The 19,867-nt window shown below is 39.9% G+C and overlaps 1 protein-coding gene across 4 annotated transcripts in view; it reads left to right on the top strand.

Annotated features, from left to right (window-relative positions):
- Nucleotides 1–19,867, top strand: part of wdfy3 (WD repeat and FYVE domain containing 3) — a 99,902-nt gene that overhangs the window by 77,277 nt on the left and 2,758 nt on the right. For 3 of the 4 annotated variants that reach the window (XM_053674582.1, XM_017452023.3, XM_053674583.1), the window contains 26 exons: nucleotides 224–406; nucleotides 633–790; nucleotides 1,495–1,572; nucleotides 1,826–2,053; nucleotides 3,633–3,801; nucleotides 5,766–5,926; nucleotides 6,092–6,240; nucleotides 7,703–7,823; nucleotides 7,927–8,012; nucleotides 8,102–8,182; nucleotides 8,269–8,323; nucleotides 8,452–8,571; nucleotides 9,446–9,563; nucleotides 9,668–9,774; nucleotides 10,876–11,029; nucleotides 11,126–11,217; nucleotides 11,524–11,736; nucleotides 12,390–12,537; nucleotides 12,903–13,057; nucleotides 13,918–14,076; nucleotides 15,080–15,259; nucleotides 15,447–15,629; nucleotides 15,733–15,829; nucleotides 16,529–16,858; nucleotides 17,413–17,524; nucleotides 18,468–18,665. In XM_053674582.1, coding sequence (XP_053530557.1) covers nucleotides 224–406; nucleotides 633–790; nucleotides 1,495–1,572; nucleotides 1,826–2,053; nucleotides 3,633–3,801; nucleotides 5,766–5,926; nucleotides 6,092–6,240; nucleotides 7,703–7,823; nucleotides 7,927–8,012; nucleotides 8,102–8,182; nucleotides 8,269–8,323; nucleotides 8,452–8,571; nucleotides 9,446–9,563; nucleotides 9,668–9,774; nucleotides 10,876–11,029; nucleotides 11,126–11,217; nucleotides 11,524–11,736; nucleotides 12,390–12,537; nucleotides 12,903–13,057; nucleotides 13,918–14,076; nucleotides 15,080–15,259; nucleotides 15,447–15,629; nucleotides 15,733–15,829; nucleotides 16,529–16,858; nucleotides 17,413–17,524; nucleotides 18,468–18,665 — 3,835 coding nt within the window. The remainder of the gene's footprint in view (nucleotides 1–223; nucleotides 407–632; nucleotides 791–1,494; nucleotides 1,573–1,825; nucleotides 2,054–3,632; nucleotides 3,802–5,765; nucleotides 5,927–6,091; nucleotides 6,241–7,702; nucleotides 7,824–7,926; nucleotides 8,013–8,101; nucleotides 8,183–8,268; nucleotides 8,324–8,451; nucleotides 8,572–9,445; nucleotides 9,564–9,667; nucleotides 9,775–10,875; nucleotides 11,030–11,125; nucleotides 11,218–11,523; nucleotides 11,737–12,389; nucleotides 12,538–12,902; nucleotides 13,058–13,917; nucleotides 14,077–15,079; nucleotides 15,260–15,446; nucleotides 15,630–15,732; nucleotides 15,830–16,528; nucleotides 16,859–17,412; nucleotides 17,525–18,467; nucleotides 18,666–19,867) is intronic. The other variant, XM_053674581.1, reaches the window with a different exon arrangement.

The following is a 19,867-nucleotide window of genomic DNA, read 5'->3' as shown; positions in this document are numbered from 1 at the left end:
AAGGCTTTAGGATTGTATCTGTAACAGCCAGTGAATAGCTATAGTCTTTGCTCTGTCTTTCTCTTGCTTATTTTGAAAGCCTAAAAGACTCACTTAATGTAATCTTATGTTGTCTTTTAATTATACTGTACCCTCTCAGTGTTCTGCTCGTTCCTATCCTGCTTCAGTTGTATATTATTTTGGGTAAAAACCAAGTGAGTAAATGTCATGTAAATGCCAATAGGTCGTCAACTGCTGCTAAAGGCGGTGAACCGGGTGTGGACTGAGCTGATGCACAGTAAGAGACAGATGCTGGAGGAGATTTTTAAAGTCTCTCTTCCTGTCAATGACCGAGGACACGTGGACATCGGCACAGCCCGTCCTGCGCTAGAGGAACCCGCAGCCAAGAGCTGGCAGAACCACCTCGGTGAGAGGAAACACGCGCACACTGTTACACGTTTTAATAATAGACACACACACACACACACACAGATGTTTAATCAGGCCGAAGAGCTTGAAATCAGGAATGAACTAAACACATCCGTTAGCCGTGAGTGTTATTGTCCGCACATTTTATACACAGTTCCACATGAGGACCATACAGTCCTGTGTGCTTATATAGCCAGTCTTTGTTTTTCATCTGTCCTGTTCAGGCCATGAGAAAAAGTGTATCAGCAGGGGAGAGACTGTGGCTCCAGCAAATCAGTCCAAACTGTCTCGGGTGAGCAGTGGATTCGGGCTGTCTAAACTCACAGGCGCACGGCGGAGCAAGAAAGAGAGCGGCATGAACAAGAATAATCTCTCAGCACAGGTACTGAAAGTGCTGACATCACACATCTGTGGTGTTTTAGGGCCAAATGTATTAACGTTTCAAAATATGTGTTATTAAACCTAAAAACTCAACTGTGTGAGTATTATTTTATTTTTATTTGTGTACTTCCTGACTTCTTTCCTGCTTTCCTTCCTTCCCTACATCCGTCCTTTCTTTCCTTCTTTCTTCTACCCTTACTCCCATTAAGGAAGTTGCAGTTTTATTATTTTATTTAACTTTTATTATATTTTTATTTATTAAATTACTGATTTCCTTTCTCTTCCCTTTCCTTCTTTTGCTTTTTCTTTTACTTTTACAATACCTTTCCTAAACTTTCTTTTTTTTTTTCTTTAGTTCTTTTCCATCCTTTCTTCCTTTGCTTATCCTTTCCTTTCTCTTTGTTTTGCTTTTCTTTCCTATTGTTTCATTCCTTTCCCGACTACAGCTTGTTTGTCTGTCTTGTTGTTTGTGCGTGTAATTGGCATTTTTTATTTAGTTGTTTCTTACATTTATATCAGTCTTTTCATTTTTACCCTGTCTTGGCCGTCATTTGTAAAAGCTGAGATTTCGCTGCTGTTGAAAGGTGCTACATAAATAACCTTTATTATAATATTATTCATCTATACTTTCATTTGCCTGAACAATTCTTTTACTGCTAATTTGAACTAAATGTGCAGAAATCTTTTTTTTTTTTTAACCCCAAGGAAACCTTCCAGTGGATGTTCACACACATTGCAGTGGTGCGGGATCTAGTGGCCATGCAGTACAAAGAATACCAAGAGGTTAGAATCTCGCAGAGCAACATAAATATAAAATTATATAAAACTGCACACCTTCTGACCAATCAGAATCAAGCATTATATGCACAGCACTGTGGTATACTGTAAGTGTGTGTGTGTGTGTGTATGTATGTATATATATATATATATATATATATATATATACATATACACACACATAGCACTACTGAAACTTTCACATATTTATATTTTTTATTTAATCTAATACTTTTATTATAAATTATTATTATTACAGAGGCAACAGAACGCATTGAAGTATGTGACTGATGAATGGGCAGCAATCGAGTACGAGTTACTCCGTGAGCGAGGTCTTTGGGGACCTCCTATTGGTTCGCACCTAGACAAGTTCCAGCTGGACATGACAGAGGGGCCCTGTCGAATGAGGAAGAAGATGGTTCGCAATGACCTGTTCTATATCCATTACCCTTACGTGCCTGACAATGAGCCAAACACCAGCTCTCAGGTAGTGTGTTTGTGTTTGAGGGTGTGTGTCACTGTGTGTCTTTTTTTCATCCAGTATCAGTTCACTTAGGTCTTTTAAAAGCAGTAATTATTCTCTAGTACTCATATCATTTCCTGTTATTCACAGTGCTCTCTTTAATCACTCACCTCACTAACTTGAATAAATAAGACTGCTCCTGGCTTGTCAAGATTTTGGATCAGTGTGCAAAGCCGGAGAAAGTTTGATGCTACCTGGCCTGATTCCTTTTCACAATTACCACATGCCGTGAGGGTGATGTTTAGCACAGTGTAGGTTCAAGAGGAAGACTAGAAATAACAGTGGTTTTTAAAATAGGCCTTTAACCAGTCTGTGTCTTACACACTTTCCCTCCTGTCAGACTTCTTTTCCAGTCCCCTTGTTGGGGGCAGCAGCACGCTGTGTCCCAATTCAGGTATAGCCTGGTCTCAGGAATGAATGGTTCAAAAATGATTTTCTTCTGCTCACTGAAACAGTTGCATGATGCTAGAGTGGGCAAAACCTCGACAGTTTCTGCCTGTAAAAATTCTCTGTTGAACCAAAAATATCTGGATATATATATATATATATATAAGGCTTTGCTTAACTTCTTCTGTGAGCCCTACGTGTTGCAACGTACACTACCAGTCAGAAGTTTGGAGACACTCGACTGAAATGTTTCTCATGATCTTAAAAATCTTTTGATCTGAAGGTGTATGATTAAATGTTTGAAATCCGTATTGTAGACAAAAATATAATTGTGCCAAATATAATTAGAAAACTAACATTTTATTTACAAAAAAATTAATATTTATTTAAATGGAGGACTCGGTGCAAAATATTCCGAAAAGCAGCCAGTAAGTGTCCAGTGTAGGTAGGAACTCCTTTAATACTGTTTAAAAAGCATCTCAGTGAAATTCCTGAAGAAATCAGTTGAGAAAATGGCAAGAAAACATTTCTGGAAATTCTAGGCAAAAACAGTGTCTACATTCGCTAAAATAAAAATATATATATATTTTTTTATCACAAAATAATTCCATTTGTGTTATTCCGGAGTTTTGACGACTTTATTATTATTCTAAAAATGTGGGGAAAAAATTAAATAAAGAATTAGTGTGTCTAAACTTTTGAGCGATAGTGTGTATTTGCACTGCTTTGGTGTTTGGTGCTTCTCACTCCTGCAAATCATTCGAGTGCATATCGACCCATTGTGAACAGGTCTGCTTCATGCATTCAAACTGCAGTTTAATCATTTTCACATGATTTAACATATCTGTATAATACATTTTTATGAATAGGAATAACAAATATTGTAAGCTAGCGGCACCAGTTGGCCTTGCAAACAGGATGGTACTAATGGGTCCTAACTGTAAGTGTGATATGATTTTTGAAATCATTTTTACTTACTTAATTACTACTACTACTTGCTTTGATTACTCAGCTGTTACTTAAAACTGTTCAGCCATTCAGTGACCCGAATGCCTGAGGATTTTTACAGACATAAGATCTCTGCTAGCTTCGGTTAAATGTTTCACAACATGAAAAGCATGACTCAAATTCAATTCCATCCTGCTCTGTTCCCCAGAAGCCGGTGCGTTACCGTAGGGCCATCAGCTACGACAGTAAGGAGTACTACATGCGCTTGTTGTCGGGAAACCCGGGCATGTACCAGCACTCCATCCAGCAGAGCACAGAGGGAGAGAGCACACAGCAGGAACCAGAGCATGGCGAGGACACCATCGCAAGGGTCAAAGGTAAACACCAGCCCAATTCAGACCTGCATTATGATCTGGAACTTTTGGTTCCAGAAGACTAAAAATATAAAAGTACATCCGGTTGTATGTTTTGGGAACCTGCTTAAGAATGGTAACAGGAACTAATTAAGCTACATACCTTGTGTGCACATACCTGCGATCAGATGCAAATATACAATGTGCAGAATATGTTACGAGTGCAACACCAAAATCCGTGTACACACAAACCAACCAGAGTGCGACAGCGCAAATGCTCAGTTACACCACAGTGTGCCCCAATACACAAAGGAATTCCAATAAATAGTCATCCTACTCTTTTTGCTGAAAGTAAGCTTAAGAAATTTGATAACTCTGAGGTCCTGCTGTACTCTGTGAGCATTATTGGTCACATGAAAACTTCCGTCATGTTTAGTAGTTATTCTGAATAGCTTCAAATCATGAAAGTTGTTCCATTATCCTTCTCTACTTCTTTGCTTACAACCACACCCCTAGTAGAGCTTAAGCCTGTGATTGGTCCGCGGTTGCATTTCAGTGTTGTGCGATTCCCAGTGAAATGCAGTGTAGTTTGGAATTGCACTTTTGATGCTTGGAACGCAACATTCAACTAATTAATTTTCACTGCAGAGATCAAGCAGTGGAAGAACACAGCAGCAAAGGTTTGCTTTTCAGCATGGAATGTTTTCCTCGTGTCACTGATGAAAGCAATGCAGCCTGTTTTACTTTTCTATCTGAAATTGAAAAAATTATATGAAAATACTGTGAGACGCTAAAAAAAACAAAACTCTCCAGTTCTTGCCCTAGAATATTTCCTGATGCTATTCCATGGCAAAGGAAAGAGACAGAGGTGTCGGGTTAAATTCTTTGAACTTAAAATGTTTAATTGGTTCTGTCTTTCCTGGATCCTTTAATGATCTTTCCAGAATGTGAATAAATACCACCACTGCGAATGGAGAGAAAAGAGTTTTAATAAGTCTTTCTTTAAGAAAGTCTCGATACACACCATTCAGTGCAAACTGGACCCTTGTGCTCTAATGTTCTCCAGCAGTCGGGTTATTACTGCTCCGACTGTGTTGTTAAATCACAGCATGTTGCTAATTGTTGTTAGGTACAAGGCTGAATGATGCAAATGGAAGACGAATAAGAACAATTGAATTTACCTTGAAGATATTTTGCCTTTAACCTACTAATCAGTTTTGTTCATTATTCCCAAAATAATGAAACACCTTGGATGACTGGCTTCATATAGAGCTATTTCAGTCACCTTTTTAAACTACAAGCATCTTTGAAAGACATCCTGATAACACCAATGTAGACGTTCTTTTAATATGTACAACCTCGATTCCAAAAAAGATGGAACGCTGTGTGAAATGTAAATAAAAACAGAACGCAGTGATTCGCAAATCTCATAAAGCCATATGTTATTTACAATAGAAACATAGAAAACATATCAAATGTTTAAACTGAGTAAATGTACCATTTTAAGAAAAGAATAAGGTCATTCTGAAATTGATGGCCGCAGCACGTCTCAAAAAAGTTGGGACGGGGAACAATGACAAAAGGCTGGAAAAGTAAGTGTTACTAAAAAGAAACAGCTGGAGGAACATTTTGCAACTAATTAGGTTAATTGGCAACAGGTCAGTAACGTCATTGTGTATAAAAAGAGTTTCTTCGAGAGGTAGAGTTTCTCAGAAGTATAGATGGGATGGAATGTGGATGGAAGCAGATGTTGCTCTAACACCTGTGTATACCTTTCAGCATTGATGATGCCTTTCCAGATGTGCAAGCTGCCTATTCCATAGGCACTCCATAGGCAATCTGTTTTTATTTACATCATACACAGCGTCCCAACTTTTTTGGAATTGGGGTTGTAAATGAAAAACAGTTTATGCGCTGTAGTTTGGACTTAAATGTGCCATGATGGATAGTTTTGATAGTGGATAGCCTGTTTGTGTGTGTGTGTGCAGGTCTTGTAAAAGCTCCTCTGAAGCGTTCCCGCTCCACAGCGGACGGCGGAGACGAGGACGGCCCAGAGCAGCTACAGGAGCTGCTGGAGTGTGGAGCTGTAGATGAGGAGCAAAAGACGGACAACACCACCCTGCTCCGCCTGCTGGAGGAGGGAGAGAAGGTTAATCAATTCAGTCATTTATTTATTTTTGAAATCTGCTTTAAATTTTGTGTTAGTCTTGTTTGTGTTCACTATTCTAATTTGTCCTGCCCCTATTTTTGTTATGATGACATTGCAGTTGTTTGTGTGCATATATTAAAGCCTTGTTGCCATGTGTATAAACAGATTCAGCACATGTACCGTTGCGCTCGGGTCCAAGGGCTCGACACCAGCGAAGGGCTGCTGCTTTTTGGCAAAGAACATTTTTACGTGATTGACGGCTTCACCATGACCGTCACCAGAGAGATCCGAGACATCGAGACACTTCCTGCAAAGTGAGATCCAAATCTTTTGGCTGTAGGGATTTGTTGTTGTTTATTATTGAATTTTATGAATAGCGCCCAAGTTTTTTGTTGCTTTTGATTTCCTTTGGCTAAATGCAGTAGTTTTTTTGGTAACTTCTGTCACTGGACACTAACAAATGAGGCACAGATGGATGGGGGTTTTTTTCTGAATTTATTTTAGTGGCCATTTCTTGGTTAATAAAACTTATTTATACGATTTTAGTTTGTGGACACCTGACCATCACACCCATATGTGCTTGTTGAGCATCCTATTCCAGAATTAGTCCCCCTTTGTTGTCATAATAACCTCCACTCTTCTGGGTAGGCTTTCCACTAGAAGGGCCTGGTGCACATTCTGTGTTCCAGTTCATCCCAGAGGTATTCAGGGCTCTGTACAGGCCACACGAGTTCTTCCACACCAACCTTGGCAATGGAGCTCGCATTGTGCACAGAGGCATTGTCGTTCTGAAACATGTTTGGACCTCTTGGTTCCTGTGAAGGGAAATTGTAATGGAACAGCCTACAAATACATTCTACGCAACTATGTGCTTACAAGTTTGGAGAAGAACCACGTATGAGCATGACGATCATGTCTTAATCGCCCACGGCTAGTTACAAGCTTCCATGAAAAGCCGCAAACCATGTTATTGTGTTGTAGAGTATTTATCATGCCATGAATTTTCTAGATCATTCCACCTCTAATAGCACTGGGAATGCTAAAGAATGCTTAAGGTTCTCTCCACCTCTATGAGATGATCTTATGGTATCCACGTTGTTTATAATTTTAGCAATATACAGACAGGACATCTCCTCGGTAATGAAACTACTGGATCCGTATGGCTGTAATTTAAAACTGAATGAGTGCCTGCCTACGAGCATCTTCGATGTTTGTATTGTGATATGTGCACATTAATGGATAATGAGTTTATTTATAGAACACTAAAATCGTGGTAGTGTGACTTATGCTAATATAAAGTGAGGCTTTATACCTAGCTGTACCTGTCATAGTTGATTTTTTTTCCTTGTTGTTTTAATAACCTTTATTTTCTTTTTATTTCTGACAACTACCCAGTATGATGTGATAGCAAATGTGTGTCTTAGAGACTCTTCTGATGCATCTGTCATTTCTGCAGGCAAAGACGACTAAATACTGCATGCAGCAGCAGCAGCCAAAGTGTTTTTTTTTTGTTCGTTTGGTTTTAATAATGCAAGAGACAACATCTGTCTGCATAATCAGAGATTTTTCTGTCTAGACAAGTCTAAAATAATCAGCCCCTCCTGAGTTTATTTTTAAAAAATGCTAATTTAGACTAGAATTGTTTCAGTGGAGGAAGGAGAAAAATGTCAACATGGGAGATGCATACAGAAATAAATTCACCTGTAGTGATAGATTTAGCCAGCCACCATATGTAGCCAAATAGGGCTTATAGTTGATGTTTCTATCATTTCCCAGCATGCACGAGCCAATTATCCCCAAAGGAGCCCGACAGAGCCAGAGTCAGCTCAAGCGGACCTGCAGCATCTTTGCGTACGAAGACATCAAGGAGGTGCACAAGCGCCGCTATCTGCTCCAGGTAAAAAAAGGGACACAGCAGATTTAAAGTGCAATGTAAATAAACGACTGTTTTAAAACGAATGCCTTTTTTCCCTTGCCAATCAATGCTTTTTCTGTTACAGCCAATGGCAGTGGAGGTGTTTTCAGGCGATGGGCGAAATTACCTCTTGGCCTTCCAGAAGGGAGTCAGGAACAAAGTTTATCAGAGGTGAGGTGTATAATGAAGAACCCGCCTCAAGTTAACCGAATGTCATTCATTCTTATTAATGATGCATTACTCTGTTGTTTTACTTGTAGGTTTTTGGCAGTTGTTCCCTCATTAGCAGACAGCTCCGAGTCAGTCTCTGGTCAGCGGCCCAACACTAGTGTAGAGCAAGGGTACGTCCATCACGCGTGATGCTCCTATATAACCTCAGGCTGCAAATTAGCAGATACGATTATCTGATTTGTGTTGTCTTATCTAGGTCGGGTCTTCTCAGCACTTTGGTCGGCGAGAAATCAGTAACACAGCGGTGGGAGGTAAGCCGTTCGATCCGTCGTGGAATCAGTCGAGTTGATGTCTCGCTGCTCATCAGAGAGGATTGACTCATTTTGATGAACTTCTGATCTGATTGGATGACTAAAATTGAACACTTCTTCATTCTCAGAGAGGAGAGATCAGCAACTTCCAGTATCTAATGCACCTGAATACACTGGCGGGCAGATCCTACAATGACCTGATGCAGTACCCGGTCTTCCCCTGGATCCTGGCTGACTACGACTGTGAGGTAAATAGCCTTCAGGTGTTGCTGGGATAAGCAGTGGTATAAAGTGTTATGTCCTATATTGCTGTAGTTTTTGCCACACTAAATCTTCTGGTAGTGTTTTTTTTTTTTTTTAATTGAATAGGCGAAGTAATTGTAAATGAAGCATAATTTCGTACGGTGAAGAAACATGAAGCCACCCTTTCCTCGTCTCAGAAATTAAAACAAGAATATACTTGTTATATTATACTTGTTATATTATATATATAATGCCAATGTTAAGGTTCTTCTTATTATTCAGACAATAATGTTAACAGTCTGTAATCTGTTTGGAAAAACATCACGTAACACACGCTGACTAATACAAGGTCGCTCACATGAGGTAGGGGCATGTTTTAAAGTATGGCTAACATTAGCTTCCTGCTGTTGAGCTAGTGCACACCGAGACTCTTTGGAAAATGTGAGTATGCTGTAAGTAAACTATTTGAAACACACTTCAATGATGTGAGCTGTAAGAATATACATAATTAGACACATGGATTAATGTAAATGTTATATTTGGTGTAGCATCATAAATTGCATGTAATGTAGCGCTTGAAACTCTTTGTTTGCTAACACTACATTTATAAGATGTCGTGAGTAAGCCTAGAGGATAGAACTAGTCTTTATTGCCTTCCTTAAAATGACGTTGTTTTTCACATTCAACAAATCTAAAGAAAGTTCTGCTGCTAATGCAAACAATTACTGTGAAACATCCACTATGGCATGACTCAGGTCTCAGTGGCACGTGTATAAATTATATTCCTGAAGGAATCATGCTGGATTTCTGAAATGATCACACTGAGCCAAACTTACATGAGAATTTGATGTGTTCTGATCATCCGTGATATGTTAACAGGAACTGGACCTTAATAATCCAAAGACTTTCCGTAACCTGTCCAAGCCCATGGGTGCTCAGACGGATGACCGACTGATTCAGTACAAGAAGAGATTCAAAGACTGGGAGGATCCTAATGGTGGGTTCAGACAATAGAGAGGCATATATATATATATATATATATATATATATATCCATTTGCTGAACAGATCAGACTGATGATTCTTGTGTGTTTTTGTTTAGGTGAGACTCCAGCGTATCATTACGGAACTCATTACTCCTCGGCCATGATCGTGGCGTCTTATTTAGTGAGAATGGAGCCTTTCACGCAGATCTTCCTCCGACTGCAGGTGAGTGAGGAGCATTTACTTTGTGGTTCAGAGCCTCTCAAGCCTCTTCTAAGCGATCAGCAGCTCGAGCAGCAGTGCCGTCTGTAATCCAAAATCGCAGGTTAATATTAACGTGCTTGTTCTAAAACATTCGCGATTCAGTAGTACAACTTCCACATGGACTTCTATGGTGGACACGCCACATAAACAGATTTTAAAATGCGTGTAATCACTGATATGATGGAGTTTGCTGAAAGGAGACGTTCATTCACTATTTTTGGAAGAAGTCTGCAGTGTCAGGGCATCATAACAGTCAGAAGTAAAGTTTTCAGCTTTCACAGCAAGGTCTTCAGGATTGATGTAGCATGACAGTCTCCATTTTTGCATTTCATTAGCTTCAAGAGAGAAGAAAGGCTGCTGAAGGAATAACACTTTATAAGCGTTTTTAAGATGACCGATGACCGAAACTTGTTTCAGGGAGGTTCCACAACATTAAACGTAGCTATAAATGGATAAAAGGACGGCACGTCATTCTTTAATGAATGAAAAATGGTCATTTTTGGAACACCGATGTGGTATAAGAGTAATAAAACAATTCAGGGTGTGCTTTTGTAGAAAATAATCAACTTCAGGGTCACACCATTCCATCACTGATTATTTTCCTCTAACAGCATGTCCCAAAGCATTGTATTTCTTATTATTCACTGTTACAATTGTGTAGTTTGCATAGTTTGGGATTACTAAACTGCAGAACTGAAGTAATTTAACACATCCAACTGCAGTCATTAAGGAGGAAGTGCACTCTGCAGTCTGTGGCACTGCAGGTAGTCTTTTCTTTTTTTTTCTTCTTCACATTATCCACACTGCAGTTTTAGGAACTACTTTGAGACAAACTGTCTGCACAATAAGAGCATCTTCCTTTCACTCTGGAAATATTTACACTGCATTGTTTTTTCTCTCAGTCATGTTATTCGGAGAGAGTAAACAGTCATATATCAGGATGCCTTCAGGCTGCTTAACAGATTTTTGTGATTAGAGGAGTCTGCATGTGAATTTATAACCAGTGGCTTGTTTCAGCCCTTTTGTATATTTGTTTCCACTTGTTCTTTTTCCCCTCTGCAGGGGGGCCACTTTGATCTGGCCGACCGGATGTTCCACAGCGTACGGGAAGCTTGGCTCTCTGCCTCCAAACACAACATGGCCGACGTCAAGGAGCTTATCCCGGAGTTCTTCTACCTCCCTGAGTTCCTGCTCAACTCAAATAACTTTGACCTAGGTAGCAGACGTTCTTTGTCACAGTTCCTGAGCTCATTTATGGTGTGCACAGAGGTTAACGTGACCTTGTGTGTGGATTGTTCTTGTCGTGATACAGGAAGTAAACAGAATGGCACTAGACTGGGGGATGTGATTTTGCCTCCATGGGCCAAAGGAGATCCAAGAGAGTTCATCAGGGTTCACAGACAGGTGAAACACATCCATTCACCTTCACTTCATTACAGCACCAACACTAATGCATTCACATTGTTTATATTGGATTGTGCGAGAATTATGAATTGAATCGGATCCTGCTACATTCATATATGTAGAACAGTAAAAAAAAAAAAAAAAAAAAAAAGTAACAGATGTCTGTATAACTAAAGCAGAAACACATACATTCACGCAATTTGGAAAATCTGCCCAAAAAAGTCAAATGTGTTATAACAAACAATGAACTTGAGATGAAGACATTTATATTTGTGTGTTTATATTTCTGCTCCTGTGTCTCGCCAGGCGCTAGAGTGTGACTATGTCAGTGCCCACCTTCACGAATGGATTGACCTCATATTTGGCTACAAGCAGCAGGGCCCTCCAGCAGTGGAGGCTGTAAACGTGTTCCACCATCTCTTCTATGAGGGCCAAGTTGACATCTACAACATCAATGACCCTCTGAAAGAGACGGCCACCATCGGCTTCATCAACAACTTTGGCCAGATCCCCAAACAGGTGCTTGACCAAACGGATTCGAGCACAAAAATAACCCACAAATCTCTGCTCTGTCTCTTCTTAGGAGTTTTTATAAGGCTGCTTTTAATGGTGTAAATCATTTCCAAAGTTATTTTGTGTCCAGGTCACAGCTCAAGAAGCAAGCAATTAAAAAAAGAATCATGGAGGACAGTACCGGTATTAAAAACGTCTTGTTAGTGAGCGAATATGAGGATCTTAATGATATATTCGCTCTGAGATATTTCAGTCTGTATGCTGTATACAGTCTGTGGTCTGAAATACTGTGCCCAAATTCTATAGTTGCAAGAACTATTTGCATCAAGCAGATAATGCAGATGCTGTCTTTTGGTTGGTTTAAATGTTGTTCGATATGAGCTAGCAACAAGACGTGCATTAGTGTGGTACAGGAGCGCTTGCTTTATTTTCCCCAAATATTCTTTTTTGAATAATAGTCTCGTTATTTCAGACGTCACTCCAAGCTCGTGGACTTTGTTTTTAATCGATCGTTACAGCTTGTTTATCTGAAAGTAATGACAGATTGATCACTGAGAACTGGTGTGACGTCACGTATATTTCCAGTAAATGTGCAACGTTATCAACAGCACAGATTACTTCTACACATAATGCTGTGAAATGTGCGGATTTCATTGCAGCTGTTTAAGAAGCCTCATCCCCCTAAGCGCGTGCGCAGCAAGTCGAACGGCGAGATCCCCGGCATGGCCGCCTCCATTAACTCCACCGCAGACAAGATCTTCTTCCACCATCTAGACAACCTGCGGCCTTCTCTCGCTCCTGTTAAAGGTACCGTGGGAAGTCCAAACCAGTAATCACCGTGCCTGAAGAATCACTTCAGACTTTATTGAAAGAATAGTTCATTTAAATAAAAAAAAGACAATAACTTGCAGTGAATGATTGATAATGAGAAGTTAAATAAATATTTTTAAAAAACACAACAACATTGACACATATTAGTATGAAATGGCATTATGCAAATGAGATCATTTTCCTATCTCACCCCAGAAGGCTGTTTAAATTTTTTTAAAGTACATTTTAATCTTGTTTATCTAAAAAGACATTCATATACTGACAGCCCTTTAAGTCAAACTCATTTATATATACTCTCTCTCTTTCTTTCTCTCGCGTTTGTGTGTGTGTGTGTGTTGCAGAGCTGAAAGAGCCAGTGGGTCAGATTGTATGCACTGATAAGGGCATTCTGGCTGTAGAGCAGAACAAAGTGCTTGTTCCTCCTGCCTGGAATAAGACATTTGCCTGGGGATATGCAGACCTCAGCTGCCGGCTAGCCAACTACGAGTCAGACAAGGTCAGCGACTTTTCTACTCTGTAAACCTCAGCCTGCAGTGCATAGCGTGTGGAAAATACCTATCTAAATTTTTCTGTTGGAGAAAAACGCCCATTAGTAGAATCCTCACAGTTCTACAGATATGAGCATTAATCCATTATACTGTGCGAGTAAGGTCGGAACAATAGGAAAAATTCACATTGGGTATAGGAACGCATAGGGGCATCCTGTTCTAGGAAAATAATCAAGGATGGGACGGTGTGATGAAGCAAAGTTGATTATTTTTCCATTAACAGCATGACTTGACATGTTTACCACTGCAGTTCGTCAACACAAGTCTTATTTAGTAAAGAGTTTATCTGTATATAGTTACATTTAATGTTGGTCCCTGTTCTAAAGTCAACACTTCAGAAATCTGCATCACAAACACACTCAGTAGTAATGACACCAGAGGTGTACTGCTAAACTATGCGGTTTGGGACACAGCCCAGATATTCGTTTCAGTTACTACCTTCCCACCAAATTTGAGAACAAACAAATGCCTTTCAGACACATTGTTGGTTAGTTAAAGGCCACAGCTTGGAAATCTCATAATATTTCCAAGTAGGTTCCATTTTTCTTCATATTTCATTAACACCACTTCACAAGCTGCCCCTACGTCTGACGGCTTGGGTTGAGACATTACTATTGGCTTCCGAATAAGGTGGGAAAATGTTAATGATTCAGTCATTGTGTTCTGCATTTCACGCTAGAGCTAACAGTGCCCCCTAGTGTCCATGTGTTAGTTACATTTATTTACTCGTATACTGAGTAGATTCTGTTTCTGTTCACTTGTTCTTTGTGGGATCTGTCACTTAACAAATCAACGGAACTTTTTGCAGGCGGTGATTGTGTACGAGTGTCTGTCTGAATGGGCTCAGATCTTGTGTGCCATCTGTCCAAACCCCAAACTGGTGATCACTGGTGGCACAAGCACAGCTATCTGCGTTTGGGAGACGAGTCCTTCTAAAGAAAAGGCCAAGACCCTCACACTCAAACAGGTGATGGAACACAAGTTGTAACAATTGGGATTAATTAATTGTTTTTGTTTTTTTATTATTCCATTAAGAGCATTATTTATTTCAGAAAAGAACGTATTACAGATGTTTGTGTTGTTATGAACCCGATGAAACAAGGTAAAAAAAAAAAAAAAAAGTGTGTTATTAAAAATGAACCATCTTTGAAAATATGAAACAGAAATATTCTATTATCTCTGATGACATGACCTCCGTGCTTTTTATACTGTTATATGTATGTTTGCATAAATCGCTGAACATTTGAAGTAGGATGTGTGAAGTGAGTGTTTGAAATGTTGCACATGTATTGTGTTATATAAGGGTTAAATTACAAAATAACCCATGAATTTATGTCTGAACTCAGTGCCGTCTGTCGAAGTGAATACATTCGTACCATTTACTGTTCAGATGTACATATACACACTAGGGCCAGAAGTATGTGGACACCTGACCATCACAACCAGATGTGCTTGTTGAACATCCCGTTCCAAAACCATGGGCGTTTGTTTATATGGAGTTGGTCCCTCCTTTGCTGTCGTCATAACCGTTTCGAGGGAGCGTGGCTGCGGGGTTTTGTGCTCATCTCTGTCACAAGAGCGTTAGTGAGGTCAGGGACTGATGTCGGGTAAGGAGCCCTGGAGTGCAGCTGACGTTTCAGTTAATCAAAAAGGTGATCAGTGGTGTTGAGGTCAGGGCTCTGTGCAGGATACTAGAGTTCTTCTGCTCAAACCGTGGCAAACCATGTCTTCACAGACCTCACTTTGTACACACTGTACAACACTGTCATGCTGGAACAAGTTTGTGCCTCTTAGTTCCAGTGAAGAGAAAGTGTAATGCTACAGCATACAAAGACATCCTGTACTGTACAATTGTGTGCTTGCAACAGTTTGTGCAAGGAACTCACATGGGTCTGATTCTCAGGTGTCCAAATCCTTTTGGCCATGTAGAATATGTATACAGGGAAATGACAGAGACTTATTTATTCCAGGCTCTGCTGGGACACACAGACGCTGTGACGTGTTTGACAGCGTCCCCTGCCTATCACATTGTCGTGAGTGGCTCTCGGGACCGAACCTGCATCATCTGGGACCTGAATAAACTGTCGTTCGTCACACAGCTGAGAGGTCACCGTGCTCCAGTGTCTGCACTCTGTATAAATGAGCTCACTGTAAGTTTGAACCAACACTTTTAAAACAGTCTAGTGAGAGCTGGTCTACTGTATGTACTAGCCATTTAATCAAATCTCTCTGATTGGTTCCTACACAAAATGTATTCTGACAGGGGACTAATGAGAGCAAACATTAAAATGTATGACACTGTAAGCTATTTTATGTTTTTAAACCTTTATTACACAGGGAGATATAGTGTCCTGTGCTGGAACATACATCCACGTATGGAGCATTAACGGGAACCCCATCGCCAGTGCCAACACGTTCACCGGGCGCAGCCAGCAGATCCTGTGCTGCTGTGTGTCTGAGATGAACGAATGGGACACGCAGAACGTGATCATCACAGGACATTCAGACGGTGTCGTCAGGGTAACCGCCTCCTCTCATCCCATAATGAAGTGCATTGCCGTGCATTTGCCTAGAATAGATGTCAGTATAACGTGGGACTTTAATAAACGGCTTTGTCTTGTAGTTCTGGAGAATGGAGTTTCTGCAAGTCCCAGAAACCCCTGCACCCGAGCCAGTCGAGCCCCCTGATGCTCCAGACTGCTGTGCAGAGGAGAAAATCGGTAATGCGTTGAAGCCTTTTTGGGACAATGTCCATTGTTAAAAGCGCTATACAAATAAATCTGAATTGAATTAACGCAACTTCTAGCTACAAATACACTGGTAGATTTTGTTCAGTTGTATTGAGGCTAGACAATGTGGCAATGTGATATCAATACTGTGAGAATTAATTCACAAGAGATTTAATTTGCACTTTTTTCCAGTTAAGTAGTTTCTTTTTTGTAAATGAAAGTAACATTGAATTCAGTTGTTCATACTTTTTTTTTGGCTTTGCTGGCAGATATAGCAAATCTATATATAAATATACATACACTACTGGTCAAAAGTTTAGACACATTCATTCTTTATTATTTATTTCCCCACATTTTATAATAATAATAATAAAGTCATCCAAACTCTGGAATAACACAAATGGAACTATGGGAATTATGTTGTGATAAAAACTCCAAAATAAATCAAAATAATTTTGTATTTTAGCATCTTTAAAGTAGACTCCCTTTTTACCTAGAATTTCCAGAAATGTATTCTTGGCATTTTATCAACTGATTTCTTGAGGAATTTCCATGAGATGCTTTTTAAACAGTATTAAAGGGGTTTCCACCGACACTGGACACTTATTGGCTGATCCAGATGCATAATAACCTGCTCTGATGACCAGCTTCGGTCTCCTTTACTTTATTATTCGTTTGCGTATGTTCCAGACGGGCGGGAAGCTGCAGACGAGGACAGCAGCGAATCAGAAGCCGAAGAGGCCAGCGGGAGTCAGGAGTGTAAAACGCAGGCCCCGAACAGTCAGCCTGGGAGTGGCGCTCACAGACCCAAGCCTCCACGACCCAGCTTGGAGGACTCAGGTCGTTGGTCCGACTCACTCAGCGTCGATGAGAAGGATGGGTTCGTGTTCGTCAACTACTCAGAAGGTCAAGCCAGGCCTGCCAATCCACCCACTAACCCCCACACCAACCCGCAATCCATGTTACCGCCGCTGCAGCCCAGCAACATGGAGCCACGGCCCTACAATAAACTCAGAGCAGGTATGAAAATGCATTTCACATTAAAACACTCCAGCATTTTTCATCCTATACACTGAATCTGAAGTGTGATTTACCATGGGGAAGACTCGAACAAGTTTACCTGGAATGGAAAAGAAAAAAAAAACAATAGAAAAGCCTTGGAGTCAAACTTTAAACAACCTTATGTGTGAGTGTCTTACAGTGCTGTTGTTCTGAAGTTTTATCCAACACTGGTGCAGTTTCAGGCTTACTTACATAATAGAATTCCCTTCGAGGACTAAACCTAAGCTGTTCGATGGTAAATAAATGGTACACCATGGTCTCACTCTCAGACGCCTCATTCCTTTTAGACATTTAATACAAACCTCAGCTTCACCATGCACTCATTTTCATCCACACTACCTCCAGACTGGTATGTAGCATTGCAGAGGAATACGCAGCATTCTTCAAGCTGGCAGATTTCATTCTTTGTGGAGGCAGCATGTCTCACCCGTAATGGTTGTGGGTGTGAGGCTGGCAGATCTCATAGCTGAGCCTCTTGTTGCTGTTTGTGTTTTTTTTTCCCCCCTGTGCAGGCTACAGATGGGAGAGACAGCTGGTGTTCCGGAGTAAACTCACCATGCACACAGCGTTTGACCGCAAGGACAATGCTCAGCCAGCTGAAATCACAGCCCTGGCCATCTCAAAGTAAGCCCTATTTGTTTCTGAATGTGTTACGGATTACATATATATAAAAAATAGAGAGAGAGAGAGAGAGAGAGAAAATACCTTGGAAAGGTTTACTCTGTGGCTTCAGATCAGTAACCTAGGAGTCAAGTATATTGGTGATGTCAGATATAATTAACAGCAGTATTGACATTTTGCGACATTACAGCAGTTAGAATGTCCTTTAAAAATTTGAAGTCATTTTAAAAATCTGGTTAAAGTATAACCAGGCAAATATAGAGAAGGCAAAATTGCTAGGACCAACATAAATCTGTGCACCATCTGTGGTGGGAAACTGTTATTACATTTGAGCACCAACTTTATAAAAGTCATGTCATCGTAAGGTGCGTAAGGCAAGATAATCTTATCATTATTATTGGCAAAATGAAAAAAATAATAATAATAATTTGTCGACAAGCATTTTGAATAACAGAAATAACCTGTATAACTGAAAGCATTGGTGAACACATTCCCACACAGACGTTTGTGTAAAAATGAGGATCACTATAAAGTAGCCAACAACTACTGAAGTTGCTTATCTGAGTGTCAAAGAGCTTTAAGATGATAACACCATGCAACCGCCTTGACTTATTATAAATTATTACATTTCATGGCCCAGATGACGGAAAACATTCATCACCTTCTTGTTTTTCCACACTTTTCAATCATTTTTGATTTCCAAATTGTATATGTATGTATGTATGTATGTGTGTGTGTGTGTGTGTGTGTGTATATATATATATATATATATATATATATATATATATATATATATATATATATATATATATATATATATATATATATATATGTGTGTGTGTGTGTGTGTGTGTGTGTGTGTGTGTGATTCTAGACAGACCCCAGACATTGTTCTGCAGTTGTGTTGGATCATATGATTATATACGGTTTCTTGTGCTATCCTCAGGGACCACAGTAAGGTGGTGGTGGGCGATGGGCGTGGCCGAGTCTTCAGCTGGTCGGTGAGTGAGCAGCCTGGACGCTCGGCTGCCGATCACTGGGTGAAGGACGAGCAGGTGGAGGGCTGTTCAGCATGCGCTGTGCGCTTTTCTCTCACCGAGAGACGCCACCACTGCAGGAACTGTGGCCAGCTGTTCTGCCAGAAGTAAGATACACCTCAGCTCGGTTTGCTATTCACTTCATATAATACCGAGGGGAAACGTAGAATCAGATACTAGATTGAGATCAGGTTGCAAAAATAAGTATTTGGACAGGGTTCACTATATATTGTTAAATGTCAATACCTAGAACAAATGATTTGTATAATAAATACACTTTATCAGTTTATTAGGTAAACCTACCATATAGGCGAACTTTGTCGGTAAAGAAATGTGTGGCAGCCTGGGAAAAACCTGTCACATGGTCAAATTGTGACATTTTCTACTATATACAGTACCGTGCAACAGTTTTAGACACCAAAAAACTTTTAACGATTTTTATTTTATGACTTCTACATTATCGAGTCGTTTATTTCAAAACGTTAGTTTTCCAGCACAAAAGTAAATGTTAGAGTAAAAATGTTTGTATGTCAGTAATGAAAGCAGCATATTATGTAAGAGACCGCTTTTCAGATTAACAACAATGAAGGCTGCTGGGTTTTGCTGCAAAAATAAGAAGCAAGTGCGACAGTCAAAGTCTCCAGAAGAACCGTGTCTGGTTCTACAAGATGCTCAATAAAACTCTCTGCTCATTTCCTTATAAAACTGCACACATTATACCTGTGACTACCAATTTACTTTTCTTTTTTTTAAAGCAAAGGGTCGTCACACCAAATATTTATTACTGTTTAATGCTCTTTATAGTATTTTTTTTAAATGTAGACACATTTCATTTCATTATTTTAGAAGGCATCTTTGCTCTACAGCATTTCTTTGCACGTGGCCAAGACTTTTGCACAGAACTGTAAATACGTAGTTCTGAAAGCTACAGATTTTTCTAAACAGAAATATGTTGCTGTTGTGCATACCTCACAACTAGAAATAAAGTTATATATGATTTTCAAATGTGGTTACTCCCAAAAAATGAAAATTTGAAAAGATTTCATCTCTGACATTTGTCTGAACATTTCCACATCATTTTGTGGAACTGCTTTTTTTGCGGGGGTGGGGGGTTGGCTCCGGCTTCTTAAAGTTGAAGTGTCAAATGATGTTATAGACAAAAAAAACAAAACATTATAGCCAGAACCAGATTGTTCATTATTTTTTGGCGGCTTACAAGAATTCAGCCGGAGCGACATCCGACAGGGTTCCACAGATCGGAACACGATTACTGACTCCGTCTCTTGCTACGCAGCATGTTAGCTTCACT

This window comes from Ictalurus punctatus, chromosome 22 (assembly GCF_001660625.3).
Source record: "Ictalurus punctatus breed USDA103 chromosome 22, Coco_2.0, whole genome shotgun sequence".
In the NCBI taxonomy this organism is placed as follows: domain Eukaryota; kingdom Metazoa; phylum Chordata; class Actinopteri; order Siluriformes; family Ictaluridae; genus Ictalurus; species Ictalurus punctatus.
This window is presented reverse-complemented; position numbering and strand designations above follow the sequence as displayed.